Raw genomic sequence first — 17340 nt, 5'->3', positions numbered from 1 at the left:
CCAATAACAAACTGTTAGACCATAATCAGAAGAATTTGTCTCATCTAGATTTACCCAGATAAATCTAAATCTTAAATATGATGCTTAATAAAGCTCTGACAGATGTACCAGACATCCACCCTCCTTGTCTTGAATTACAACTTCTATTTTAAGGTAACACAGACCTGACTGGTGGGCTTAAAATTTACTGTAACCCATAAATAGAGCAAAAATGTTCCTATTAATATGTTAATGAAGTCTATCATTCCTCCAATCTAAATAAGTGTTTATATTTCTTGTCCTCTGATAAGAGAGTCTCAGTCATTAGCACATTTTAAAAATGGAATAGACTGTAAACAGGGATATAATGAAAAAAAAGAGCAATTCTCCCGTGATGCTCCAGCAGATCTTATTTCTAGCAGATTAGAGTCATCTGTGTGCAATCACTTCACTTGACTGTAGTCACAGATATTCTTGCTGGAAATCACATGGATGGCAATTCTGGCTGCTGTCCTGCCCTTGTGAGGCTTCTGTTTTAAGTGTACTCGTAACTGTAGCTTTTCCTGACATACTGAGGGTAGTAAACAAGAATAGGTTGGCATAGCCTCCCTAAAAAAAAAGAGAGGGAGTGTCTTCATGTCAAAAGCAGACAGCTCTGAAGACTAAGGCAGTAATGTCCCCTAGAAGTCCATCTCCAATTGCTCTGAGTATCTGTCAAGGTATGGAGAGATCCACTCCACACCAGAATACTGTCCAGCATTCAAACTGCCAGATGGAATTAGCCTCTTCCTTTGCTTCTGGCAGTCCCTGTGAAGTTACACTGACATGCAGGAACTCCCCTGACATGGGGACAAGGAAAGGGACTCACAGTGAGCCCAGACAGTGCTGTTCCTCCTGATCTGAGCTCATTTTCCTCTGGTTGATAGTCAAACCAATCCTGGTATGACTCCACGTAGAAGGCTCCTATTTGCATCTCAGGGAGATGCATTTGCCAAGGCTCCCACTTAGGTATTTTGGGAGCCTGAGGGTGTCCAGCTGAGAAGTATCTGAGAAGGGATGTGCCATTTCTGAACACTAAGGACCTTATTGTGTAAAAATGGGTTCTTCGCTAATGCAGGACAAGATGCTGAAGCTTCTTCACGATTTGAGTGTGACAGACCTTGGAGAAGAATATTTGGGAGTCTCATCTCACTGACAGACCAGAACAGCTGCATTTGAAGTCATATGCACTTTTTACTCTGTGGCTGTGACAGAGGAAAGAAATGGGACTTGTGGTGCTGGCTCAGGTGGAGGCCCCACTGCGAGGTGAGGCTGCCCAGAGCCCAGAGAGGCAGAGATGGTCCTGCTCCACTGAGAGCCACAGCTCTTCTCTGTGGGAAGCAGACATGCAAAAGCAGCCTGAAGCTGAAGTGGGGGCTGGGATGGAGGGTGTGAGAGCTGCTGGCACACAAAATCCATGCTGAGGTGGGGGAGACACACATGGAGCCACGTGGGATCCCACACTTGCTGTAGACACTCAACAGGAGAATGAGCTGTTTGCCAAGTGGAAGAAAAGGGGCTGGAAAATTATCACATGAAAATTTTAAACTCAGGCAGTGGGAACAGCCTTCTCTCTCGTAGGCTGTTTAACTAGAAAAGCAACTCATACCCTTGAGGCAAGCTAATTTTATTGACATTAGGAGAGATTTATTTTTCTCTCTTTATCTACAATATACAATTCAGGAATTGTTTCCTGCAGATAAAAGCCTCATTGTTATATATACAATAAACTGAAGTAAAAATGATTCATACTATTTCCATCTCCAATTTTAATAATGATTTAAATCAGCAAAAACATAAAATCAAAGCTGATCATCTAAATCAAGACGATTGTTTATTTGTACACTTTAGGTTTTCCCTTTATAGCCTATTATTTGGTTGGAAACTATAAAATACACTGACTTGCAAATGGATATAGGCTTTTCAGTAAATGCTGCTGTTTCCATCAGCCAAGAAGACGACCTCATTTCAGTAAATATGCTGTTTACCATAAATTTGTTTAGTTATATATGTTAATATGCATTATTTCAGCTGATAGTGTTCTATTTCATATTAATGCACCATTTAAAATTTAGAGCAAACACAATGCATTCTCCCATGTCTCTTAACCTGTATCTTTGAAAAGGAAATCAATGCCAGACTGGTTTCTGAGCTTTGAATGACCCAGAAATTTAAATGAATCAGTGATTTTGCTCTTTCTGCAGGCACAGCAAAGGCTGCTCTACCAGGAGATGTGCAGCACTCATTCACCTTCACTTACTATTTCACCAGTTAACTTTGCATTTGTTAAACAAACATAACCCCCCCTTAAACAAAAAAAGACACGAGTAAATATTTGCCCTGGTTACTTTCAGTTTTTACTTTTAGCCCCAGCCCCATAATCTGGATAGATTATTTAAAACCAAAATTAGTTTCTCAAAACTCTCTTTATAGTTTAGCTGGTTTTGTAATTTGTCACAGCTTTATTTTTAGAATTATATGTGGTTTTATTTGTCTTTGAAACATTCTTGCAACATCCATATTTGTACTAAGAGCCCTCACACAAATTAGGGGGAGTATTTCCAGTAATATCACATAAAGGCTTAGTATTGACTTATAGTTTGGCCTAAATGACTGTTTTGGACACTGTACCTTCATCTACCTTTTACGATCATGCTTAAGAGCAACTACTGTAAACTTCCTTTGACTACTGCAGGTTTTGCAGCAATATTTGCTAATTCAGAGCTATGAATGATAGAGGACCTGCCCTGGCTGTGTTCCCTGTAAGAATTACCCAGTACATTTAGACACCCAGCAATTTATTTAAAGATGGTCTTAAACAGCTTCTGATCCACTGAAAGGTAAATGCAAATGTTTTCTGCACATTGCTGTCCCCCTATGACAGGATGAACCTTACACAACCATCAAAGAGAATATGCTTCTCCCTCTGCATTTCTTACCTTTATGCTTTTCTTGAACATGTAGCCTGGTGTTAGAGATCCTTTCCTAAGGAGTTCACTGAAGATAACTATTTGCTCAAAGAGAAACACCCTGCGCTCCTTGGGTCGAGACTGAACCCCGGAATCCTGCTCCGTCACGTAGAAGGTGTCCTGCTGCAGCAGCTTGCCTTGAGCTGTCAGTTTGCCCTGAGGAGCACAAGGCACTAACATCACAAACCCTGACCCACCGTGATCCCACAAGGTGATATGCTCTATTTCATGCAGCCCAAGTTTTCCAGGCAGCCCTGCATTCATGTGAGACATATGCCCTCTAAGATACCAAAGCAGCAACCCTGTAAACCTCAGCTGAAGACAAGTAACAGGTTTTTCTTGCTCTCATTGCCACTGATGGTGTATATAAAACCAAAAGCAAGAGGTCTTAATCAGACTGTTTTGTACACTTCACTTTAAACCCTGCTCCCATTATGCAGCTTGTTACTGTAGTGCTCCAGGCAAGAGCTCTCCATCATGCCCTAAGCCAGCAGCCACTGACACAACACCTCTGAAGGTGCAAAAGCCAGGACCTACCTGTTTGCAGTGCATAAGACAGTAAGACAAATCTTTATTCATTTTGGAGATAAGACCTCTCACCAAAGCCTACACTGGCTTAGTTACAAGCCACATGCTGCAACTTGTGGGGTTGTAACTCTCAAGTCCCCTCCTGGATGTTGCTGAACTCGGTGGGAGCAGTTAATGTGTTAATGCCAGGTGACCTTACTAATGGGCAGAGCAAGCTGGTTCATCACTTATTTTGCTCTGGATAATAAGTCTCATTAAAGCTTACAGAAGCTTTTACAGACCTCACATTTTGAAGAAACAATAGATAGATTGCCTCAACTTTAGAGTGAGAGGTGTGTCACCCCCCCACCTTTGGAACCTCACCAAAGCATGCAGCTCAGCACAGCAGAAGAACAAGCACTAAATAAGCAGCTTGGGTAGATTGTAGAGACAATCATAGGAAGATAAAATAATTTTCCTTGCCTAGTTATTATTATAAGACAAATGCAAATGCATACCTCAAAGCCTTGGAGGCGACCCAGGTTCATCATGTCATTGCAACGTTTTGGTACAAGGCACATTAATTCAACTGCTTTCTGTTGAGGAAAAGGGATGTTGCGTTATTACAAGAGACCCAGAGGGTTCCTAAAAGCACAGTGTCAAATAATGAAGTTCAATAGCACAATTGCTGCAGTGACTCATGGCGAGGCCTTCATGAATAGATGTCTAAAAGAGGATGGTGTAGGACTAAAATGCAGGACTGTGCCATTATCTTTTAATTCTGATTTAAGCTAAGAGAAACACTACATTTAGACTACCAGCAGGATCTTCAACTATTGTCAAAGGAATACTGGGGTTTTCATTCCTCCATACAAAGTCCCATCAGCCCTATTGTCCAGTGCATGAAAATGTACCTCTATCTCGGAGCACTCCAGACCAGCTTTTTCACTGTACCTCAGGAAGTCCTGGAGAAAGCAGAAAGGTTTGCATTAAGGCACTTCAGAAAAGAGAGTACAAAAGGCACCAGTTTGAAAAGGGAAAAGCATATTCAGCATGTGATTTTCTGAGAAGAAACTTGCTACTATTAATAAATTCATCTTCAGAGATTGCTGAATGTCATAACCACTTTAGAGATACGGAAAAGGGGTGTGGAGGGTTGTTGAAAAGATCACAGAAAAAAAGACAAAGCTGGGGTTAGTCCTTGGGAATGCTTACTTGGTCCCTGTCTTAAGCCACAAGACCACACACACACACACATACACACGAAGAGTTTTCTTTTCCTTTTGGCATTTTGGGGAACACGCTGCTGTGCCTTTGCTAGTGTGCAATTCCCAAACCAGGGCTGATGGCAGCCTGCTTGGGTATAGCTCAAAAAAGAGGAGAAACCAGCTCAGAGCCCCAGTGCTGCTGGAGATTACAGGGTGGGTTCAGACATGCCTGCTTTTAGATATTGGCTTCAGACCCCTCATGATGAATTTTTAAGAGTGCTGAGTAATTGTCATTATGGATAAGTCAGCATAAACCAAAGTGGTCAGGCTCCTGGGGAAGAAAATTGGGGTGAGCTCCCCAAATTTTAAGACAACAGAATATTCTGAAAATAAGTTTCTTCAGCTAATTTGAAGACAGATATTCAGAAATGGAGGCTATAGCACTTACTAGAAGCATGCCTCAGCACCAAAGACAGACTTTAGCAATACACTTGTGTATCTTTGTTCCAATTTTAAAAAAACTGAGAGTTTGCTCTGAAACCTCAGAGGAAAAAAATTTGTATTTGAAGTGTACCCTTCTATTAAAAAATTCCAAAAGAAAATGAAAAAAAAAAAAATCATCTGTTTACTATCCTAAATTGCAAACCACTCACACAGATGTGGCCTCCTGCTCTCTGGACATATTCCATGGGCCTCTGTCACTGTATGCCCAGAAAGCAGACCCCTCTTTCCTCTTAATTTGATGAATTTATTCCTCAATTAAGTCTAAGTCTGATTTAAAATAACAGCATCTAACCCAACACGCAGACTACAGTGTAATCCAAACTGTATGTTTTCACTCACCTTGAGAAGAAGCTGGTATTTAGTTATTCTTTGAATGGGTTTAATCAGAAAGTCACTGATGGTCAGCCGCTGGCTTATTTCCTGCTGAACCTCCTAAAAAATGAGGATTAAAAACAATTGCAAACAATCACAGAGTAAGACAGACAACACGATAAAACGTCTCAGCAGAGACTTATTTCCACAGAAAGTTGGTCTGTTCTTAATCTTTTGTTTGCAAGACGGAATTTCTGAGGATTTAAAAATCTGGCATATCCTATTTAGGCAAGGCCTGGGTTAAAGTCGTGGCCGAGCTGAAGGCATTGGAAAGCACAGGATCCCTCCCCCTCTGAGCTGACCGAGCAGCCCTGCAGGGTCTGAGGGTCACTCTGTCCACTGCAGCGGGGATTAGCTCACAAGTGAGTCCTGCAGAACAGGCCTCCTGCCCTGGGGTGAAAGGAAACATCTTTCCCTTGTTAAACACGCTTCTTTCACATTACTATCACAACGTGTCTGGTCCCAAAGCCTTCTTGAAACAAGATTGCTGGGGATTTATGAGAGGCACCACCCAGCTCCAACAGCTTTTACCTCCCCTGTTGTTTGCACACTACTGATTTAAAAGTCTTACTTGGGACAGAAATGAGTGCCTTTGTGGTACTCTGCGGGCCACACACAGTTAGTATTGAATTAAATATTTATTGTAAATATGTAAATATTTATTGTAAATATGTAAATATGTAAACAACATGAGAATTTGAAAGCAATTAAATAGTAACACTTTCTCTGTATGGCAGAGACCTCAGCAGCACGTGCAGTATCAAAATCTTCAGGAGTTTGTTTTAGGCAAACCCCACAGCTTACAGAACAGTCTCCTTGACCTGGACTCACAGCTGCAAGCAGCAGTAATGCATAATGAGCCGTGCTTACCTCAAAGTACGTTTCATACTCAGCTACTATATACTCAGACCGGGGCTTGTTTTGGCAATACACCACATACATGTGCAATCGCCGCTCCTGTGAAGGCAAGAGGCACAGCAGCCACGTGAGATATTGGCCACCCTTCTGTTATTAAAAGGTGGCAGAAAGCTGCTATGATGTTCTGCTTATTTTTGGTTTAACCAAAGACTTAGTTCTCTAAAGCAGGAAAGAAAATTGGTAACTGGTTCTGTCCTCCACAGCTGCACTTAGGCAAGGGGAGCTTTCTGGGTTGTGGCCAGTGAGAGATGTTACACCCACGCTGACAGGTCTGAAATTTCCTCTAGAGTTATACTCTGGCTAATATCACATGAACATGTAAATTGTAGCACCTGCCATAATTGTATTTTGGCAGATGTCCTCGGCCACATCAATTTTGCCCCCCAAGTAAGTTGTCTGCAAAAAGACAATGATTAATGCTTTAGTGCAATCCAGCTGCCCACTGTAAATGCTTAACTGTACGGATACTTTATGTTTAAATTCAGTTTAGACATGCAAAAGCATCGAGTTGACACAAACAGGTGTTTTTGAAAAGGAGCCATCACACCCTAGAAGACAATTGTACTAGATATAGGAAACAAAACAAAACTTACATGCTTAATAAAAAGCTGCGCTAAACGGTCAGGTTCTTGAAGACATTTTTCCAGTTCAGCCAGGAAAAAGCTGAAAGAAAGGATATGAACACTTCAGAATACTTCTTTAGGTCATCCCAGCAGCAAACTAGTCATCCTTCAGATATAAGAGTGGCACTTTAGCTCCAGTATCCAATAATAAATGAAAAGGTAAGCTTGGCTTCAGCCCTTAATGGTGGGATTTCTAAATCATTAGATGAGAGCTGTGAAATGTGGAGGTCTTGTCTTGCAAACTGTCTGCTCTTCTTCTGGTTTGAATTTTCAAAAAGTGCTGATCACTGTCTAATTGCAGGAGTTGCTTTCCTTCACTGAGAACTCCCAGAGTAAAACTCTCCCATATACCAAAACGCTTGTGAAAACTCAGCTTATGAAAATTCCAGCTTTGACCAAGAGTTCTCAGTTGCATGAGCAGATTTGGAGTACTGGTCAACATGAAAGAGATTGCATATGTTTCCACCTGAATAAACAAATCAATATGTTTTGCTGGTGGACTTATGATATGTTCTGTTTGTCACTGTTTTTAATTTCATAATAAATAGACATGTTATTCATGATAGTCACAGTAATTCTCTCTCTCACACCATCTCTATCTTGACTTGCAGCTTCAAGGAGGTCATTCATTCTAGCTCAAATGCCCTTATCAAAAATATACTGGAATGCCTAAAAGTGAGGTGAAAACATCAGACACACTGCTAGATTTTTCTGTCTGGTAGGCAAATCCAAACAATTGCCCTGTCCATGATCTTCCTCTTTTTCATTTCAGGATTTCAGTCTCAAATGCCTCCATGGATTTGCTACAGTAGCAAGATTTTGTGAGAGGACATGCTTGCAATAGTCTGGTCCCAAGAAATCCCAGAACCTCAAAAAATGATGCAAATTGGGCAGATGTCCCAATTAAAAATCACCATTTCTACTGTTAGATACAGCTGCTTCCATAACCCAACCCTCTATAAATGCTACATTCATCTGCATTTAAATACACTACTTGACCCAGATATACAGAACTAAAAATAGGGAATCTTTCCATTTGTGTTACAGAAAACTCCTATCCTCACACTTAATCAAGGAACAGCACTGGTAAAAACACTCCATTCTCTGGTATCAACATAAGGTGAAGCTTCCTCTGACATTTTTTAGTTTGTGCTCACAAAGTCATCTGTCAGGACATAAGGACAGGCTGAGGCCATGAGATAAGCACCTGTGGGACACATGACAGCAAGGATACTGTGCTTCCTGGGTGAGGGAAATGCCCAGAGCTGAAGGAAGCTCCAGTCCAAAGTCCATTGCTCACATCTACACATACATGCTCAAATTTTAGTTAATTGGAGCTGCAGAGTATTTGTGAGTGGCAGAGTTGAAATGATGACCATATTGCAAGACATTGTTCACAGTTACAGAGGAAATGGCCCAGGGTTTTTGTTTCCAGCAGCTTTTCAAAATCTACTTGTAGGAGTAGGATTTTCAAGGAATTGAGCTCCTAACTCAGAGCCAAAAGCATCAACTAGGCCAAAGCATGCCAGAGTAAGAAGGATCTTGAAGGAATTTGTATTTTATCACCCTTCTAGCCAAATACCACCGGTATGGTCAGCCTTAATGATCTAATCAGCTGCATGTGAAGATGTTGCTGAGATCCACGAGACACAGGAAGGAAACCATGATTTCCCAGCACTGCTACTGCCCATCAGTAGGATACATTGAGGCTACAGCTGTGACCCAAGAAACTCAATTATGGCAGCCCCAGTAGCTTTTCTGAAGATTCAGTGAATATCTCACAAGCAGCAACTCTCTGAGAGCGATGCTGGGAATACTTATGAGCTCAGGAGCTGTGGATGGACCACAGTGGTACCTCTCCAAGTGATGCCTCTTGTTGGGGCTCCCCAGCAAGAGTGGCAGAGCCATCAGCAGCACAGAGCTGACACAGGGCAGCGTCCTGTGTGCAGCATCCTTGTCACACTGACCAGCACTGCTGGCACTGTGTTTGAGCCAGCATAAAGCTGTACCTGTGATCACAGACAGCACGACAAACACCCTCCCATGATGCCAGGCAGTGCAAAGCTATCCCACACCAAGGTTCTTTTTTCACTGGGAAGAGTGATTTCAGGTAGGCCTGATGCCTTCCATCAGGCAGTTGTGCTGGTTCTGGCTGGGTAAACAAAGCCCTGTATCAGGATTTAGGGTACTGAGAAACTGTGGCTAAAAGCACATAAATCAGAACATCTTCTCAGGATTCAAGGTAGCCAGGATTTGTGATGTTATTAAGCGGCCCTTACAAACCAACAGAGATAATCTAAAGAGAGGCAGCATCCTTTGGCAGCTCAGCCCTGAATGACCTGATGATGTTCAATTAAAAGCAGTTTAGACATACAAACACCACATAGCCCAACCCTCTATGGATAAGTGGTTAGAAAGGTGTCTAAAGAGGAACTAAACCAAAACACTTACTCTTTGTGCCAGTCATAGATCTGGTGAATATTGCCAAATACAATCTTGTCTTTCCCTTTCATATCTTCAGAAACTCCTTTTTCTTCCATCCTCTTCATGAAGCCCTTTAGGATTAAGGATCAGTGGTCAGCAAAGGGTTCATTTAAGGGGGAAACACTTTTTTTTTAAAGAAGCAAAAGTTTAATGCCAAGATATTTTACATTGAAAATGCTTAAAATATCTTTTGAACAATTTAAAACCAGAAAAGCAAGTAGATACTTTAAATTACACAGTTTTCTTAAAAGAAAACTTCAAAGGATTTATTTGGAATATCTGCAATACTTACACAAACCATTATTAGATGCAATTGAAGTGACAAGTGCAATTGTAAGATAAAAGTTAAAGTAGTTTGTCAAGCTCTTGGCTTCTCTGGTAAAAGGCAGAAATCAGACTCTGCACAGATTTCTTCCATTCTTCATCATGAGTATCTTGTGGGAGCACAAAGCCAAGCAGTAAGTTTAGAGTCACAAGAACAGGATTTCTCACACCTCCTGAGAGTTTCTGTGTAAGCCTTTGGAGCATGACAGCCCTCTCAGGTTTGCCAGTGGTGCACGATGTAAGCAGAACATTACACAAAGGTTTCCAAGTTTGGAAGCTGTTGAAAATCCCTGTTAGATAGACTGATAATTCTCCCTGGACTAGTGAATGCCACTAGTGAATCCCACGTCTCCACTTCTGAGTCCTTGCTGGGAAAAAAACTGAACCCTGCACTGAGTTAGACCTGACAGGTGATCCCTAGAGATCAGCCAGATCTTTACAAGTTGAAGCTTATGAAAAAAAAGACTGTTTTTTAATGCAAAAAAAGGACTTGTTTTTAATGTAAAAAACCCCCAGATTCTCTTTTATCTCAAGCTTTTCTGCAAAACAATAATCCATGGGTCACACATGCAGCTCAACACAGTTCCAGGCCCAGCTTCTAGAAAGGTACACAGACAAAGGACAAGTCCAGGTGCAAACTCAAGCAAAGTATGTGTTCACATTACCCACTATGATGGGAAGAAAAGCATGAAATAAGGGGTAGGATGATAAATTATTCTCCACCAATGCCTCCAAGGCTCCTTACAGCAAAAAGAGTTTGTCACAAGCAGGGTAGCCAAGAAAAACCTTTGCACACTGGAGTTGAACCTAAAATACAACATTTACTAGATGGAAACAAAAATAGTTTCCAAAGGCATTTCTTCTTGTTTCTGTCAACATGAGAAGGGGACCATGGAAGCAGACTGCAAAATAAAGCAGTTTGTTTCTCATGCTGTATTTTTTGTTGTTGTCACTTGTCAGCATGGTGCTTTTTAGTGGGAAAACATTTTGCATAGCAGGGTTTGCTTCAGCTCACCTCCACAACAGTTCCCAAGTCTTTGACGTAGTCTTTTTCAGTCTGCACCAGCTCATTTAAGACAAACCTAAATTAAAACAGAACACACAAGAATTTGACCATACTCCTTGATGTTACCATTTGCTCCTTTACCACATATGATCTCACCATAAAACCCCATCATCATCCAGGTCACGTAACACAATTCACCCTTAATTCAGAGCTCAGTGGAATGTAAAAGACAAAAATGTCACATTTCAGGTCAGAGGAATTTCAAATCTCTTAACCACTCTTTCCTGCTATCCCTCTTCCCCCACCACATCCCAGGATGGTGCAAAAGCAGCAGCACAAACAGCTGCCTGTACCTTGAACTACCCCTCCCTGATCTCCTCTCCCCATCCCCTATGCAGCCCCCCTGAGAACGATGGAGACATGTCCTGACCCATTTTGCAGCAAGCAGAGAGGATTTCTTGCTCCAGTCCATCTGGCTTTGCCCAAGATTCATCAATTACATTTCAGTTTGGAAGTTTCAAACACGTGGAAAACAAAGCCCCTCTCCCGTCATAACTAAGAGCTTAATCTTTCGGAGTAGGTAATCTGTGTGTGGGTGTCGAATGTTTTAACTCTGATTTCAGAGCTAATAACCCCGGGTAGGCGAGTCATCTAATGAAGGCCTGATGCATGCAAACAACAGCAAGCTAAAAAAAGCCCCTCCTTTGTAAGTCAAACTGACTAATCACATAATGTTCTTCTGAGGACAATTTCAAAAAGTTATAGTTTGCTGCAGACAGTTTGTCTCTCAATTATGCCAATACACAGATTTGGCACATGACAAATAAAACTTCATCTGTCCTCAAGTTTGCTACAGCAGTAACAAGGCTAACAAGATAGAGGAGTGCTTTCATGTCTGATATTTCTCTGTCCACATCAATCACCAGACTGACCCACTTGAAGTGATAGGGCTGAGGGCAAACAGTGCTAAGATAAAGCCTGGTTTAAAATACCTGGAGGGAGAAAAACCAACCAAACTGGCAAGGAGAGACTTAGTTATGAGAGGCTACTGAGAAAATAAATCCTGCTCCTGCTGCACTCACGACGTGTCCCTTGCTCAGACAAAGCAGAGGCGATACTTTGGCCATGTGGCAGAAAAAAGTCAAACAGCTTCTTGTTGGTTTGAGAGTGAAATCCAGCCCCCTTGGCAGCAGGCAGGGCTGGCAGCAGCCACACCAGATGCTTGGGCTCTCTGGAGCGCTCTGCCAAGTTGTGCCCGGGCAGCAAACACGTGTAGGGCAAAAGGCAAGAGGCTGCTCTTTCCCAGCAGCATGTGGCCTGAGCAGGCATGTGCTGCACAGCCCCTCAGGCTGCCTGACCCCCGTGCCCTTGGGACAGGCTCCACAGTCCCCTCTGCCCGGAGAGGAAGGCTGGGAGGGGACCCTCCAGCTGGCACCACCTCTGTTTGCATTGCTCCCCACAAGCACAGAGAGCTGCAGAGGGAATGGGAGAACCTCTCCTATCTACGAGGTTACTGCAAGGATCCACCCAGCCAAGTTCTGCTCTAAAAATGAAGCAGCGGGTACCTGTAGTACATAATGCTGCAGGACATGCAGGCAGGTGTGTGTTTGTTAGGAATCAGTGCAGCAGCCAGGTTTCTGGTGAACAGACAAAACCTGCCAATTTACACCTCTACTAGGACTCAGGGTCTGCACCTCCACTGCTTACCTTAAATTCAGCACCAGGGTTCCCTCTGCTCCCCTCTTTGTACCAAGCAGGAAAATCAACCTTTACCATCTCTACTCATTCTCTGAAGCCTACCTGATGCAGCACCTTAGAAGTACTCCCAAATTTAAGGTTTCTAAGATGCATGTAGACAAAAATTCAAGTTCACTCATCTCCTGCTCTGATAACAGGGCAGGGAGTTGCTTGCAAATTGCACTGGTCACCAGCAGTTATTGACTACACAGCTGTATTTAAACTGGCATGAACAGGAGCAAGGTTAGAGCCTCCTCACTTCTGACTGAGTCTGAATATCTGGATATCTTGGAAACTCCCTATTAGACCTATACTGAACAATGACACTCAAGGAGACACTACTGTCTTACTGCTCACAGAAATGCAGCAACCAAGCCTCATGGAATAAGGAATTTCCTAACCCCAGGGCTAACTGCTGGCATGCATGTGCTGCCAGGAACACAGGACATTGCTGCCTATGCCTGTGCAAGGGTTCAGCTGCTGTGTTGTGGGGATTGGAGGGTCACAGCTCAAGCTGGGAGATCAGCTGCCTCACATGACTGTGGAATTAAATCCAGCAAGCTGGAGAGACACAGAATGAAGACACAAAGGAGCTGGAGGGGAGACAGATGTCTAGTACTGAAAGCCACTAGCAGGTGCTCCTAAACATCCTGGTGTTCAGGAATTCTGGCAGCTACTAATTGCACGTAATAGGCTGCCAGTCCCTGCCAGAAGCGTTCCTCTAGCTCTTCTTACATTGGCAGAGGTCTCTGCACTAAAACTGCAACCTGCAGTTAGCTGCCAGTCACCTAATTAATGAACTGCCACCAGAGGAACTCCAGATCCTGCAATATTGAGGAGCTTTCAGGAGACAGTCATGGGCAGAGATGTTCCCTGTGGGGAGGCTGACAGCTGCCTTGTAGAAAACTTCTCCCATTCAGAAACACATGCAGGAGTGTCATGTCCTTGTCTGCTACTGGGAGTTGCTCCAGCTCCTCACTGTATCCGTCCTCTGGCTTCCTACAACAAACTGCAGGAGCAAATGATGGCTTTCACAGACCTGTGACACTGCTCTTACTTCCTCTGGTTCTCCTCTGACTTGGCATCTTTCCTAAAATGGGATGCTCTTCTTCCATCTCTCACCTTACCACACTCCCATGAGATCTGTATGGAATGTTACTTCTCCCCTCAATCTACCATTTGATTAATCATTGCAGTTCCTGTTGTTGGTGTAAGAGGTGATACAAAGAAAACAGCTACTTCAGCTTTCTTTCATAAAATTCTTGATTCCGTTGCTCCAATTCTCTGTGTTCTTCAGCTGAACACACATTTAAGAAATGCTTTAATCATTATAGGCTTTGAAGGAATAAGCATTATTTTTAAATTTAAGAGAGTGTACAGCTAATTTTAAAAAACAACTTTCATGAGCTGTCACCACTTCTTTTTTCTCTCATTACCACAGGCATGAGGGTTTCCCAAATGGAACTTTTTCTTCAGTGGCACATTTCCACCACAGATGCATCTGAATCCTGTCCCTTCCTATGCTAATAATGAGGGCAAAAAATATCTCTTTCAAAAAATCTTAGAGGGATTCACTGTTCTTTTTCTCAAAGGTACCTAATAAGGTCAACCACATATTCCCCCTCTGAGAGCTTTCACCTCTGGCAATGCAGTAATTACCAATGCACACATCTCAGTAATACCTGTTGAGCTCTTCAGAGGCTTTTACAGCAATAGATATTTGCTATCTGGTGTAAAAGCTCTACATTTTAGATTGAAGATGAGCTTCCTGTGTGTGGAAGTGCTTTTATGAAGTGTTTTTACATGTTAAGAAAAACAGATGCAAGCAGAACACAGCTTTACTCTCAGTTCCACACTCACTCACTGACTACAAAGTATTCCTGCAGTGCTGCTGTGTGTCCCCCTTGGGTACATATTTTGGAAAGAACCAGTAATACAACTTACATCCTGCCTCTCATTGCTTTGGCTTTTTGTTCCTCTTCAAGGTTTCGTGGGGGAGTTGAAGGTGTCATTCCTTCATTTAAGCATCCAGTGGCATCTTTTAAGCCTCCTCGGTAAGATCCTCCTTCAAGGGTCTAAAAAAACCCCAAAGAACAACAGAATAAACATTTTCCTTGAACTCCAGCATCAGTATTCAAGTCAGTTCTGCAACCACCACTACAGAGTATTCAGAAACACTCTCCTGCAGGACTTCGTGAAACACAACCAAACTAGTTTTAGGTTGATGTAGGACCCCACCAAAAAATCCTTAAAGCAGAGTTGTCATCCTCTTGTTAGAAGGTGGAAAAAGATGTTCCAGTAGATCTGAGAAAAGAAAACTCTTCCAAATTATTACAAATCAACCTGGAAATATCCTGATGTCTCAATCAGGACCATTGTTAGGCTACACATGGTTAGAAGTTCCTCTGCCAAAAGCTGAATGGGGGATTCTTGTAGTAAAATAAAACACAAAAAGAAATAGATGGACACATAGTAACATTCCACAATAATTAAAGTTTGCCCCAAATCCCTTGAAAGTAGTTGTAATAGTCTAATAGACTGCATGTGGGGGAGAGAAAATAATATATCATCAAAAAAATATGTCTAACCGGATTAATGAAATACTTTTCAGTTTGTTAGTCCCTCGATGGAATAAAACTATTTAAAGTGAATTTTCTGGGAATAGCCTTCTTGGTTTCCCATGCCACAAAGAGCTCCTTTACCACTCATGCCTTATCAAGCACCCTATGAATGCTGACTCTCTTCCTGTACCAACATCTCAAACCGAGAAAATACCAAAACCTTCTGAAATTATTCACTAGATAAAGATGCTTGCTCAGAGTTGCAGTAATTTAATGATCACTGTGGGGATTTAAAAATTTTTTTTTACTCTCTTCATTGTTCCAGTAGATGTAAGGAAATGAACCTTTGTAGGCTCATCACATCCCTGCTTGTTAATTATGTTAAACTTGTTCAGAGAAAGCATTTAGCTAATTTTAGAGGTCCTGGGACATGTAGAAAAAGGTTTAGCTTTGACATTAACATTTTTGAACTGCTCAGGGAAAACTTAAAAGAAGCCAAGATATGAAACAGGATTTACTCCTTGTCCAGCAGACATGGGATCAGCAGGGAGAACACACAATACTGAAATTTTTGACCAAATTAATCCCAGAGCATTTTTATTGCTTATTCCACTCCCTGCAAGAAAGAGTTGACAAGGCAGATTAAAAGTGACACATGAATCTTTGTACAATTAAAGCACAGCTGTGGTACTTCAAGCAGTTCTACTCTTTAGAGGGTCTTTTTACTGAAACCAGAACACCAAACAAATTCACGTGGGTAGTAAAACTCACTGTGCCTCAGAACAATCTTTAAAATAAAACAAACAAAACATCCCACTGTGTAACATTTGAATACCAACAAGACCCCAGAAAGTGTACAGTACAGTAACTCACGCTCTGCAAAGCCTACTCCAGAAGTGACTTTTGACTATGCAGTGCAGAGCCTACGTGAGATGTAGGCTTCATCTCACAGGGGAGCAAAATACTGGGCACTACTGAGAAGCAGAGCACACAGGGTTAATAAAAGCAGAGCAGATGAAGGTAGAAAGCAAGGAAACCAGAACAAGAGGCAGCCTTTTAAAGCCCTTCCTTAGAGTCACATCGGGCCTGCTGTGTACACAGTTTTCACAACACTAAACTTACCAGCTTAGTTTTGACCAACTTTTCTATTGCACTGACAAGATCCGCAGCAGTTGGGACATCGGAGGAGCTCTGTCGAGCAGCTAGCAAAGAAGAGGACTGCAAGACACCAGGTGGCAAAGGAAAAGCAAGTTAGCTTGAGAGGGAGTAGGGAGAGGGAGAAGGGAGAAGGGAGTAGGAAACCCAAGTGCTCAGTGAAGAAGCTTCCAAGACAAGAGAAGGAACATGGAAAGGGGGCTGGAGGGTTAGAGGGACACATGCAAGTCAGGTGAGCGAGTGTTGCTGTGTCAGACAAGCATGGAATTGCCATCCACTTCTGGCTGCACATCTCCCTGCAGCAGTTCCAAGACTGGAACCAGGGAACAGCAGCAAAGAACTGAAGTTCATTTACAAACAGGTCACAGTACTCTTAAAGTTGGTTCCTCCTTCTGGGGCCGTCTAAGGTCTTACAGGCTCCAGAAAATTGATTTTCTTACTGCAGATGTAAGAAATTACCCCCTCCTCCATACATGCATATTTAATAAAAGCAGTTAAGCACAAGGTACACATGGAGTTACAGGCAATAGGGGAGGGAGGCAGGGGGGAACAAATCACCTCCATCCCTTCCCCACAGATCAATTGCAACTCCAAATGAACTTAGATGACACCTCCCACTCATGCAACTTCAGTCATCTAAAATGTGTAACTCCTCTGTCCCTTCTCAGCAACGAGTGGAGACAAAACATCCCTACATATCTCATCTCTCCTGGGTACCTGGCACAGGAGGGCAGAAAAACTCAGTTTTAGTTTAAGGTTTTTGCTCTACAGGGGCATATCACCCCTTGATTGTTGTCCTAACCTCAGTCTGAACACCCAAACCCACTTGATAGCTATGGGAATTGGGATTTATTAGCTCACCTGTATATACATTTCTTCTGAAGGCAATACAAGCACTGACTCAAACTACAAGCCCTTTTGTTGTCAGGCTGACACAGACTAAAGCATGGCTAA

The 17340-nt window shown here is 42.4% G+C and overlaps 1 protein-coding gene across 12 annotated transcripts in view; it reads right to left on the bottom strand.

The window, feature by feature from the left end:
- The window catches only part of KALRN (kalirin RhoGEF kinase), a 484760-nt gene that overhangs the window by 37734 nt on the left and 429686 nt on the right, over positions 1-17340 (bottom strand). For 9 of the 12 annotated variants that reach the window (XM_048309140.1, XM_048309139.1, XM_048309143.1 and 6 more), the window contains 10 exons: positions 16354-16449; positions 14615-14745; positions 10943-11009; positions 9571-9674; positions 7090-7159; positions 6449-6535; positions 5546-5638; positions 4409-4459; positions 4013-4090; positions 2958-3143 (listed from right to left, as the gene is read on the bottom strand). In XM_048309140.1, the coding sequence (XP_048165097.1) occupies positions 2958-3143; positions 4013-4090; positions 4409-4459; positions 5546-5638; positions 6449-6535; positions 7090-7159; positions 9571-9674; positions 10943-11009; positions 14615-14745; positions 16354-16449 (963 nt within the window). The remainder of the gene's footprint in view (positions 1-2957; positions 3144-4012; positions 4091-4408; positions 4460-5545; positions 5639-6448; positions 6536-7089; positions 7160-9570; positions 9675-10942; positions 11010-14614; positions 14746-16353; positions 16450-17340) is intronic. The other 3 variants (XM_048309145.1, XM_048309149.1, XM_048309144.1) reach the window with 2 other exon arrangements.

The sequence above is a fragment of the Corvus hawaiiensis genome, chromosome 7, assembly GCF_020740725.1.
Source record: "Corvus hawaiiensis isolate bCorHaw1 chromosome 7, bCorHaw1.pri.cur, whole genome shotgun sequence".
Lineage (NCBI taxonomy): Eukaryota > Metazoa > Chordata > Aves > Passeriformes > Corvidae > Corvus > Corvus hawaiiensis.
The sequence above is the reverse complement of the archived record's forward strand: the minus strand, read 5'-3'. Positions and strand labels throughout refer to the sequence as shown.